We start from the raw sequence: 12896 nt of genomic DNA, 5'->3' as shown, positions 1-12896 counted from the left end.
TTATAACTTTTTGTAATGTTGTGTGCAAAGTCACCAAAAACCCCATATCATGTGTAACATAACAAAACTAGCAACATCTGTTTGGGTTAATACTCGGATTTTTATCTGTTTGTTTTTCTTTTTCAAGGTAAAACAATCAGCTTGTTGGCAATAATGGTTCTGGTGGGTGACAGTCTTCACAATTTTGCTGATGGTTTGGTAATAGGAGCAGCATTCTCATCCTCAACAGAAACAGGTGTGACAACGACTGTTGCTATTTTATGCCATGAAATTCCTCATGAAATGGGTAAGAAATATATGTGTGTATTTTTCCTTATTGACTTTGCATTTCCAGGTTTCCCAAAAAGTTCTTTCCTGTATGGCATTTGGGGGAATTCTTGCTTATAGCATCATGAATTACAGTGTTACTGTGTAGACTGATACTTTCTTTGCCCTTCACAAAAACCAGGGGAGGCTTCTGCACTCATTACTGGATGCCTTCCCACTTGACCTTCTCCAGATGCAAATGACATCAGGTCAGGATTGACCTGTTATTGTTATGGGTACAGACACAAAAATAATAAACGGTGAGCAAGACCCACGTGTGTGTGAGGGCCATGCCTTGCACAAAGGGCTATCCAAGAGTTTCAATATGCAGTAGAGCTATTTAAGCAAGTATTCCTCTTGCTACCTTTATCCCTGCTGCTAATCAAGAACAATAAGATAATAAAAGGTGTATGACCTATTTTACTAGTGGACAGGACAGGAGAATTGTTCTGTTATATATTGCCCTTGATTGACTTTTTCTGGAAAAACTTCCACCATGGCTAAAGCTGTCCTGACACTGTGTTGATGAACATTTATAAATTGGGAAGTTTGATATGAGAACTGCAGGTTCTCATTTCTATCATTAAATGACTGAAGACTTCATGTGCTGTGTAGAAAACTCCTCCAAACAAAAGGTGGGATGGAGGATTGCTGTAAAACTGGTAACTCTTGTTTGCATAGCAAAGCAAATTGAAATGCTTTCCAGTTACCTCCAAAGACACCTTCTCAGTTCTGGGGAGTAGTGCCCCACTGTCAAAGTGACATTTTTATAGTCATGGAGCAAATTATTCAAATCTTCTACTTGTGGCCTGTTATGAAATCTTTTGTTTTAGAAGAAAAATCTGTGATGGGATTCTGACGTACAACTTACTCCAATTGATTAGGACTGAAATCAGTGGGGTTAAACTCAAACTGGGATCAGAGCTGAACTCAGTCTGGCATAGATTACTCTGACTTGCAGCACCTGTAAAACACTCAAAGACCATGCTGCAATTATACCCACATGATTTGAACTGGCAAGCTCCCAGTGGAGAAAGATTTAGAAACCCTGGGAAGCCATGTGACTTCACTTTTGCATGCATCCAAGTTGGAAATGGAAAATGTCACAGAACATAGAGAACTAACAGAAAGCCACTCCTCAGTACTGTATGCTATCTTTAGGAACAGCTAAACAAGTACAAATCAACATGACTTTTTTGTTGTTTTGAGGTTTTTCTTTCATATAGAATAAGTTGTTTATAACTAATTCTACAGAATTATAAAGGCAGCCCTCCCTCATTCACTATCTTTGTGCATATTTAAATTATTTTCTTTCATATTTTATTACCAAGAGCCTTCAAAATACATTTATCAGCTGAATAATAAATGTTCTTTTTCTCTATGCAGGAGATTTTGCTGTGCTGCTAAGTACAGGGCTCCCCACGAAGATTGCAATTTTGATGAATTTTATAAGTGCACTAACAGCATTCTTAGGACTTTATATTGGCCTTTCTCTATCGACTGACCCATCCATTCAAAACTGGATCTTTACTATTACAGCTGGAATGTTCTTGTATTTATCTTTAGCAGAAATGGTGAGAACTTCAGTTTGTTTTTATATTTTCCTTATAAGCATAGCCACATCAGAGAAGAGTGTCAGACAAATGCAGGGGGATGAACTTGGGAAGAGCATGTTGTCTGCCCTGTGTGTGCATAGTGCTTAGAGAAGTAATTTGTTTTTCTTCTGTGTCACTCTCATCCTAGGTGTCATTGTAATGAAAAGGGGAAATAAAGACCATTAAGAGACTCAAATAAGAGAAAGGCATAATTGACTTTTAGAATTTTTTTTTTAAATCTTTTAAAGACTTTTAAACAATGTATTTTTATTTATTTAATAAAACATATATTTGAACCTTCAGGGGATTTTAAGATCTTGAAAAACGGATTATTTTTCCTTCTTCTGCCCATTTCTTTATATATTTTTCACCCATTGTTTAAATGCAAATTAGCTGTTTCAGAACTAAAATGTAAGATACTTATCCTGAACACTTCCTTTCTGTCCTAGGGAGGTTTCAATTAGCTCTCAAGCAATAAAAAAGCCTTCAGATTACCTCAACTTTTTAATAGTTGCCCAATATTTTTAATACTCCCAGTTCAATAGCAACGATCTCCCTATAGAAAAATCAAGTGAAGGTAGGAGGAAGGTCTAAGGACTGAGCAAAAATGTGGAGCAATCATAGCTCATGCAGATGCCTCAGACTGCATAATTTATTGAAGAGATGGATAACTGTTGCACTTGTAGCAATGCAGAACTTAAGTGCCTGCCCAGCTTTGTCACATGGCTCTTTATCCATCATGTGTTGATGTAAAGTTTCTTGCAAGCTCCTCCACAAAGATGGAACGTTTTGAGTGAGTAGATCAAGAGGGAGGGGAAAAAAGTCTCTTCATAAATTATTACTTTGATTTTTTTCCCAGGGCTGTCTGTCTCTTCCTTGTGTTCATTATCACTTTATGCCCGAGATGCTCTTTACTAGGTTCAGGCAACATGCTTTAAACCTGATATACTATTCCAGTATTATAACCTATTTAAAATTCTACTTACAGTAATTGATCTTGGGCCTTGATAGCATTTTAGTCTATTTTTGCTATTGTAAGTAAAGTAAAATGAACATTCAGTTCACCTAAGAGCTGAAGAGGGAACTGCCAAAGGATTGTGGATGTGTCAACAGTCCTGACTGAGGTAGTAAATAACAGACAAGAACACTGTGTACCAAGTTTCAGCTTGTTCTGACAGAGAAATTTGGAAGTGAGGCTCCCTACCAACTGTGTAGGCATGGTTTTACTAATGGGGCTAAGAACGATGTACACATATTTTTCCTTCAGTGTAGGATCAGCATCCATCAGGGATCCACAAGCTCCTAGAACAATACCATCTTTTTCCCTGAGTCTTCAAAGCAATGTGCCAGCTGTAAATCTCAAGAGAAAATATAGTTCCAGGCAGAGACAGGGACATGTTTTCCCTTGTTCTCAGCTTGTCATCATAATCTTGGTCTTGGTGTGAAAGGAAGAAAGAAGGGAGAGAAAGGGAAGGAATTTATTTCTCTCAATCCCTTTTATTAATAAGACTCTAATCAATCTTCTCTGCATTTTCTCAAAATATCTGCTATTGGGTGGATCACTTGTTTATCACTGTCAAATATTGCAGGAATTATTTTATTTTAAAAATTATTTATTAGCACTGTGGGCTACATACATAGATATGAATAGTTTGGTATGTTTCTATAGTACATCTCAAGAGAAAATGATACATCTCAAGTCAAAATGAGCCATTCTTTATGTATTTTCCTACTTTCTGCACAGAAATAGGTTCTCTTCTCTGCTGCACTCTCATCTACAAGCAACAGTAATCAGTACTCCTGCCGATGGTGTACAAACACTTAATAGTACAAAAAGCTTGACTATAATTTTCAGTATTTATTTGTTTTATAGGCTTTCACATTTTCATGTGCTTGTCAGAATAGCAGTTAAAAAATGAACAGCCTCACTGGTTTCTGCACTGAGGAACATTGAGGGGTGTGAGTGGAGGTTTGTTGACAGAACAGCACTGTGAGACTGGCACCACAGACAAAGCAGCACAAATCTACTTCTGTGGTTAATCAAAGGTTCTTCATTTCTACAAATGGCATTGTAACTCCATTAGCAAGCCGGGTAGATAATTTCAGGAACTGAATAAGGGACAAAAGATAAAATCACTTATCTCCATCATTTTTCCCCAAGAAATTATGCAAAACTGAAGTTTACTCTGACTAATTTTAAAAATGTTTTCAATTTTGAAGATAAGGGAGTAGTTTTTAAAGTGATTTAAACACACACACACAAAAAAGTGGACTGTTGCAGTGCAGCAGCCAGGCCACGTGTGCCCATCTTGGTAAGAATTCTTTTTTAGCCAGTACATGCCTGAGAGCCTCTCATTCCTTCTTTCAGCATGCTGCTTCCTATTTCTTCTTATCTTTTGTGCACTCATGATAACATGAGCTGGAGTGGAACAGAGAAGTCCCTTCATTAGCCTGCCATTCTTTTGCCTCTGACAAACCTGAAGCATTAGCAAGTGTGATAGCTTCCAACAGCTTGGATGTGGCACTACATTCCCTTAATTTGTGGAGTGGTTTGCATCTGCCAGTTGAATGGGCTTATGCTTCTTAAACGACAAGATTCTCTCTGCTATACCACATGCCATTTTGTTCAGAGAGAGTTGAGTAACCATAGTGGATATTGTGACAGAAGCCATTTTATTTTAACAGATAAGCAGGGATGTCACACTAGGTATGGCTATAGAAATGGTTTGTGAGTTGATTATGTGCACATAGGTTAGATGGAGGGAGCAGATGTCAGCATTGGACATGGAAAGGTTACTGCTTGCTAATTCCTTTTGAAAACTCTCTTAGGAACCTACTGTGTATGTGTGTAGCTCCTAAATTGTCACTGACAGCAATAAATAAATTGTCACTGACAGCAATGAAAATTCAATTTTGCAGTGGGAGGGGAATATTTTACTGTTTGGACAACTTTTCACTCAAGCACTGGGGAAGAGGAAAAAATAGACTGATTATAAGGATAAATAAGAAAGAATAAACATCTAGACTGGAACTCTGGATGCAGACTAGGTCTTAATTAGCAGTTTTTACACATACATGAAAAGCTCTGACCACTTAAAACCGTCAGTTCAGATTTTGATTTACATCAGAACTTTGAGGTGTTTACACTTGCTTTAGACTAAAAGTTTCTGATTATCTATAAACACTGATAAAATATAACTGCATAAGTTTCTGTACTGTAATTTAAACCACTGCCTGGTTGTAATGAAGATCCAGGGCATTTGGATTTCCCTGATATTTTCAGAAAAAACTTGAAAGTTGAGGCAGTTTTTTTAGCACAGTTTTGTTTTGGGCCCATGCCAACTTCCAGAGAAAGAAGAATGCAGAAGCAGCAGCCCCAGAGACCCCCCTCTGACAGAGGGAAGGACAAGCATAGCAAACACTCCCATTAACCTCCTTGGTCAGCACCACTCCACTGTCTCCCAGTGGCTGCTGCTGTTACAGCTACTGCAAACAGCCTCCAAAATGCACAGGAACTCTGTAGTTTTATTCAAGTGCAGAAAAAAACACACAACCAAAACCAGAGGTCAGCACCAGACTATTGCTCTGTATTTATTTCCAGAATTGATGTGGCAGTATTAGCAGTCATCAGTGATTCCCCTGAATAAAGCAGAAATATTAAGAGAATTTGAGCCTGAGGCATCATGTTTGCAAGCTCTGTTTAGACACATATTTAGTTTAAACCTTTGATAAAATACACTGTGGGAGTGAAAGGTCAATGCAGGTAGCTTTTATTAGGATTATAACCAAGTGTTGCTCTATTACATGATTTAAAACTCACAGAGAAAAGTACTAAACATGATTTTTTTCAAGCATGTTTTAAAAGTTCTGTTTTCTACTTGAACATTTACTAAAGCCCAAGCAAATAGGAATGTTGCCAGTTATTTCAGAAAAAGCATGATATACTAAATATAGTACTGAAGCAAAAAATACTACAACTAGTTTATTCCCACAAAAGGAAATCACTAATTTTCCTAAATAAGCATTTCCTTGCAGACAGATGTATAAAATTACTACAAAATATTGAGAAGTTAACAAATTTCAGAATCTTATTTATAATTCTTGTCAGTGCTAGTAAAAGAATCAAAGTGGGTAGAATTTGATTAATTTAAATATTTTGCTGTCAAGGTCAGCTTTGTCAAAATGTACAGAAAATGCTACACATTAATAACTATAGTCAGAAGCTCAGCATTTTGAAAGTTGCTTTTTTTTAAATTAAGTTTGCCTTATTTTCCCATAACTTATTTTCCCACAGATGAATGTATCTGGCTCTCATTCTGCTGTCTTATTCTTTTTTTAGCTTCCTGAAATGACTCACATTCAGACACGGCGACCCTGGTTGATGTTTCTCCTACAGAACCTTGGATTACTATTAGGCTGGCTTTGCCTCTTACTTTTGGCTGTATTTGAACAGAAAATTAAAATATAAGTTTTCTGTTGGAAATCTCGAAGTACCACTTATGACAGTGGATAGCATTATTCACAATTTTGTCATGTCTGCCATAGTGATATGTAAATTAAGTTGCTGGGATTTTATATCTGAACAGTAGATAACTATTTTACTTTATTAACTTATTGTTCAGATTTTTGTAATTATTTTTTTGTAAACATGAATGTTTAGAATTATGTTTTGTTACTGAGTTTACCAGATCCCATGCTCAAACTCACAGGAGCTTTTAATTAGTTTTTATTGAGACAGTTCTAGTTGAATGCTCTAAGTGATCTCTGCCAGTCTGATTGAAGAAAAGAATAAAACACTTTTATATGCAATAATTAAAGTGGACTAACCATAGCTGAACAATTTGAATATGGAATGGTTTTTTGCCTTTTGGTACAAAGAGTTATTTCTTTAAATCTAAAATGCATAACAAAGCTAAACTGCTGAATGGCACAAAGCAATCTTAACAAGTCTGCACTTTCTACTTTGTCAGCATAAAGATTCTCATCAGTACTGGTCCACTGTGGCAGGAAAAAAATGCCAAGTGTAAATGTTGAAGTTTATGATACAGAAATTTGGGAATACTCTTTTCTGACTGCAATACAGTTTCTCATATATGTGAAGGAACCTGTGACAGTCAAGCACTGGACTAACCACCTTTTGCATTATCTCACCTCTGGTTGTTCTTATAGCAACTGCTTATGAAGGATTATAAAAGATAAGTTTAAATTGCTTTTTCCCCACTTCCAGGCTCCACAAATGAAGGGATTTTTTGACCCAAATGTTGCTTCTGAGATGTCATATTCAAGAAACCCTTGCCTTCCTGTCAGCAATTAGCTTAATCATAGATATGTGATATGCATTGTGGAAAGAGCTTTTTCAATTGCCTAGAATGCATGCAGCTTCACTGCAACTCTTCCCATCCTGAGTGATTTTTGTGTAATTAGTCCTCTTGATTTCAAGGTAATTCTGCACAAGTTGAGATGATTCATATAATTTAGTTTTGCAGAACTGGGTCTGAAACAAATACACAAATTCTGTCCTGATTCTGATGTGCTGAGCAGCTTCCAGGAGCTATTGAGCAACACTCAGCTGTGTGATTTCAGCTTCTTACATGCTTTCAATTTCTGATGCAAGGACTTCTCCCCTACCTTATTTATACATTTGTATGAGAACTAAATTTTGTCCTTTCTTTCTTTCTGCTCTGATGAGCTGTGGAAATAGGGAGAGCAAGTTACAGAACAGACATGTATTCTTTATGAAGCAACTGGAAGTTTTCTTTTCTCTGTCTAAACTCCGTCTTGAAATATCTCTGCATTATGACACAACATGACTGTCTCACAACGTGTCCTGTGTTTATTTGATAGCTCCTAGTGAAAGTACAATTATTCTGGAGGATACAGACTCTACTCTCCTACAGCAGACTGTCAAACCTGTTAGCTCTCAAAAGCTTCATGAACACCATACTAACTTAGCAAAATAGAAAGTGAAAAAAATACTGAATTTCACTTTTATGATAGCCCGCACTCATGGGCTTGTGAACCCTTAGTCAACAACTGACTAACCTTCAGGGAAAAAAAAAATGTAGAGATAATTTTAAAAGTAGATAAGCATTCATTTTCAGTGCCTGTTAGTTATGAGAATACTACTGTAGCAAATACCCCAATGCAAATCTAGACAAACTTAGACATGTACATAACTTCAGAAACGAAACCTATTCCCAAACAATTTATCCAAGGTAACACAGGAAGTCTCTATCTGGCAGGGGGGTGAACTGAGCTCTTATTAAGGCCCAAAGTACAATCCTAGCTTCTTTTATTTAGGTGTGCAAATATTACGATTGCTTTTTATGCTGATGAACTTTGAAAGGTGAGTTGAGAAGCCATGTCTAATGCTTCTGTTTTCAAAGTTTACATTTTTTCTTGGAGCTTGTGCTTGATTTTATTAAGGTAATATTTTTAAAAAGTGGTTTCTCAGTATTTCATCTGTTTGTATTGGCACTGAGTCACTTCATGACCTTCAGCTGTGACAGTCAATTCAAGCAATAGCAGGGCATCACTGGACGTAAGCAAAATCTATTCTTGTATCAGATGGTGCAAATGAATATTGGAAACATTAATTATTTCAAAGAGAAGAGTTACCATAGTTTGAATGCTTATGTATGCCTAATATTTGCTTCCAAGGAAAACAAGATTATTAATATGATCATGTTTTGGTAATGTTATTGTATTTTGAAATATTTGTCTACTATTTATTAATGTGTCTGAAAGAGGGCAAGTAATTTCTGACAGTGTGTATTTAAAGTTGCATAGGAGCATAGGTTTCCGTCCAGATATGTTCTGTGAAGGTATTGTATCCACACTTATTAAAAAAATGGCATCTTTTGGCTAAATCTTGATCACATTTAACAACCAAATGTACTTATACAGCTTCTACCACAGGCACAGATATGTTGATCAGAAAGCCACAGAGCTCTTTGGCTTTTGTGATATTTGTCAGTAAGTGAGAAATGGTTCTGTGACCATTTTGCCCTGGTGTCAAACCTGAGCACCTGAAATCTCATCTGCATATGAAAGCTCGAATTCCTGTGGCACTTAAAACTTACTTATCTCACTACTTAAGGTTAGGGCTTCTGCTGTAAATTTCTTTACATTTGTGTCTTTAAAAAAGATACTGAAGGTGGAGTATTACTACATGTAAATGAAGACCTCTAGCTTTACAAAGGGCTGGAAACTGGTCCTATAGGTCATTGAAACAGAAAACTAAAGTTTTGTACCAAAGAGATTTGCCTGTCGATTTCATCATTATAGTCAATGTTCTCTAAAAATTCCAAGAAAAATAATGGAATATGTTTTTGTGTCCTTACAAAAGACAAGACTCTGCACAAGTTTTCTTATGATGCATTCTCTTTTAGTTTGTTTTACATCTGTAGAGTTTGTCCATAAAGATTTGAAACAGACCTGTTTTTAAAGCCAGGTACATCCTTCTGTTGCTTCAAACCTAACAGACAGAGAGCATAATATGCCAATGTTTTCATTGAGTCAAATCCTGAGTAAGGACTGCAGAACTTCATCACTTGCAGCCCTTAAATCAGGACTAGGTTTCTCTGTAAGAGGTATGCAATTACTCAAACAGATGTTATGTGCTTGATGGAGAGATTACTTGGTGAGGTTTTACAGCCAGTCAGGCAGTTCTAACTAGATAATCATAATGCTCCTTTGAAACTTTAAATACATTAATCTATAGATAAAGGAATTTTTCTGGAAGAAGCTGTTTAGCGTTTCTCCCTTTCATCTATTCTTAGTTTTCAGGCACTTAAGATGAAATGATCTTGCTTTCCTACACAGAAAACTAGAGAGAAAAGGAAGGTTTAAAGAATTTGTTAGCTAAAGTATTTTTTCTTGGAAGTTAGATGGCAGAGGGCCTCACAAAGAATACTTCCAATTCCAAACTACCAGCACTCCTGAGAGCTGACCTTGTACCTCTCTTTTCTGTATATGTTACACATTATCCAGTGACTCCTAAGATAAATAGTTCCTTCTTTGCAGTCAGTTATAGTAATGCCCTCAGGTTTCTGGAGCTCATCTGCATGTTTTAAATACTGCCATCTTTTACTGTATTTTAATACTGCCATTCCTATACTGTATTTTATGCTTTAAGCATGAATGTGGCATTTTCTCCAGGGACAGAAAAATACCTTTTTCATATAAGAAAAGATAGTTTTGGTATTTACCCTTGATTTGTTTTTCTGTCACCCTGCCATTGCTCTTGAGAAAGCGAATTATCATTGATAAAGTTTTAAACAGGTTGATATCTGTCTGATGTATGAATTAGGGCTGATACCTTATCAATGTTCGCAGCCTTTTTTTTCTTTACTGTAACCTTTTGTCAAGCCTTTCTCTCATTTTAAAAATAAGCTGCCTTCAATTGTGAGTGTACCTGTAGGAATGTGACTACAGAAAATACAAGCAGTAGTTGCACAATGGCTTTAATCAAAACAAAAAGTCCTGCTATTTATTTTACTAGACCCACCTACATTCCCTTCTCCCCAAAAGAACAAAAAATCCCCACATGGAGCTGTTGCTCTGGGTCACGTAGGGGAATGTGAGAAGTGTCTCTTTCCTTTTATGTCCCTGATAACAGGAGCGAGTCCTGCGGGAGCCCCTGCGGGACAGGGACAGGCGGGGATGCCGAGGGGAGCCGCAGGGTGGCACTTGGGCTCTGGAGCCGGAGGATCCAAGGGTTTACAGCGATCTCTCTCACCCTGCAGCAGCCGGGCACGCTGCTTCGTGCTGCCTGCTCTGGGAGTGAAAACAACCGTGAAAGCGATTCCCCGTGAGAGCGGGCTCCCGCAGGGCAATAACCCGCAGGATCCCCGCAGTCAGGGTGAGCCCAGGCATTCCCAGGGAGCTCCATCCATCTCCGCTACCGCCGCAGGGCGCCCACACGGAGCGACACCCGGCAGGGTCTCTGTGCCAGGGTCTCTGCTCTGACACTGCCGGACAGCATTAGGCGCAGGATTAGCTGGCAACCTTAATCTGCCTAGCAACCATTTACATATGGGCCCAAGATAATGCCGAGCAGCTCTAACGCAGTGCTATAGATGTGTCTATATGTGACATCGTTTTGTTCCACTGCAGCTGGCTGGGAAACACTCCTCCTTTCCCTAGGGGCCAGAAGAATCTAAATTGACCCATCCAAGAGAGGTGACAAGAGATATGCATAGGGAAATGACTAGTCAATTATTATGACATATACCATATTTTTAATTTCAGATCACATCAAATTGTCCTCCATGGACTCTCAGGCTGCAGGGTGGGCAGCAGGACAATGATGCTCTGTTGGGAGCTGCCCAGGCTGTCCTTGTCAGGGTACAGATGAACAGCAGCCATAGCTCAGGAAGCCTCTTTTTAGCTTTTCTGGAAATGACTTTCTAGTGTTTGTCCTTCCACCTGCTATGCAAATACCATAACCCATATGATATAGGCTGTTACCTGTTCTTGTCCACCACCCATGAGAATGGTTTTGGAAAGGTTTTTGTGTTGCCACCGTTTATTTCTTCAGAAAGGAAAACAGAATGTTGGAGAATTAACTGAGAATCACATAGAAGGAGATATTATTATAAACACAGTGGTACCAGTAATGCAACTCAGTTTTGGGGAGACACTGCTGTGAGTACTGAGCACAAAGACAAGTAAGTCATCTTTTAATTTCACACTGAAGTGTGTTGGTGTTGTCTTGGTGGTCTTGGGTGGTTTTATCACTAACAACTGGTAGACTGCCCTAGTTTCAGGACTTCAAAGCCGTCCACATATTCCTGTGCAAAGGCATAGTATGAGCTCTGGAGGACGAGTACACCTACTTTTTGACTGACATCCCAATCCAGAAGGGGATGGGTATTGAATTTAAGTTTACAACCTAATGCCAGCTATATGCATGGTACAGTGACTCAGGAGCAGGTAGCTATAATTATCAGCAAGTTTAAAAAGCTGTCAATGGGCAATATACATCTGGTGGTTCAGTATGCCCAGGACAGCACAGCAACATTCAGAAAATATCCACACTGCACTATAGCCATGAATGCAATTCTTTTCCCAGGTACTAACCACGAGAAGTCCCATGCATGTTAAAATCGTTTCATTACACTCCAGAACATCACTGATGATAATTTTTTGTGCACTTTGCACAGGGTTTCAGAGAAAAAGATATAAGGTCTCTTCTGTAATACGGTAAAAAACTGAACACAAGTGGTAATGCACTGTAAATTGCACACTGATTCCTCATCCTGCAAAGCAAAAGTCCTCACACATGCAAAACATCTCCCTTTTCACTTTGAGCCAAACAGGGCAAAACTGATACAGAACAGGAAAGCCAGAACAAGGAACTGTCCAAGAGAAAGTTCTTATAGATGTGTAAAATGTATAGGTGTAAATGGCAAAACAAACAACAAGTACATAAATAATTACTCTCTTCTCATTGCAGTACCTTCTCGTTGCCAAACACAAACCCCACACAATTCTCCCAAATGTTGCTGAAAAATATTGTGGCCAAGAAGTCAAGTTTTGGCACTGGAAATAGTTCATATATTACAAAATAGATTACTTTTAATGACTCTTAAACTTGAGGCAAGCATTGAAAATATGATCTATATATTCATAGGCGTATAGCTTGGAAAATACATATTCATGGTTGATGAAATCAGTGTAATTTTGTGCACAGGATGTAAATTCCTTCTGAAGTAATGAGAGGGAAAAAAGAGTATGAGAGCATAGTCCATTTTCTATAATTTCCTACTCCCATAAAACCTATTTTTCAAATTGGCTTTTTGTACTTGCAATTAGCAATAATATGCCATTTGTCTAGACAACAGAGTAGCTGAATATCTGATGTATCTGGCATTATTAGGGTAGACTAAGAAAGCACATGACTATTTGTAAATTCCTTTTGTAAATTCCTTTCTAGCATGTAATATTTTAATACACCATCAAAATTCTTAGGTTGGAGTGCACACAATTAAT

The 12896-nt window shown here is 37.8% G+C and overlaps 1 protein-coding gene across 9 annotated transcripts in view; it reads left to right on the top strand.

The window, feature by feature from the left end:
* SLC39A12 (solute carrier family 39 member 12) overlaps nucleotides 1-7722 on the top strand; it is a 35278-nt gene extending 27556 nt beyond the window's left edge. For all 9 annotated transcript variants that reach the window (XM_088160938.1, XM_088160918.1, XM_014889574.2 and 6 more), the window contains 3 exons: nucleotides 128-286; nucleotides 1693-1880; nucleotides 6241-7722. In XM_088160938.1, the coding sequence (XP_088017064.1) occupies nucleotides 128-286; nucleotides 1693-1880; nucleotides 6241-6369 (476 nt within the window). In that variant the 3' untranslated portion in view covers nucleotides 6370-7722. The remainder of the gene's footprint in view (nucleotides 1-127; nucleotides 287-1692; nucleotides 1881-6240) is intronic.
* The last annotated feature ends 5174 nt before the right edge of the window (nucleotides 7723-12896 follow it).

The sequence above is a fragment of the Sturnus vulgaris genome, chromosome 1, assembly GCF_052056855.1.
Source record: "Sturnus vulgaris isolate bStuVul1 chromosome 1, bStuVul1.hap1, whole genome shotgun sequence".
In the NCBI taxonomy this organism is placed as follows: Eukaryota; Metazoa; Chordata; class Aves; order Passeriformes; family Sturnidae; genus Sturnus; species Sturnus vulgaris.
The sequence above is the reverse complement of the archived record's forward strand: the minus strand, read 5'-3'. Positions and strand labels throughout refer to the sequence as shown.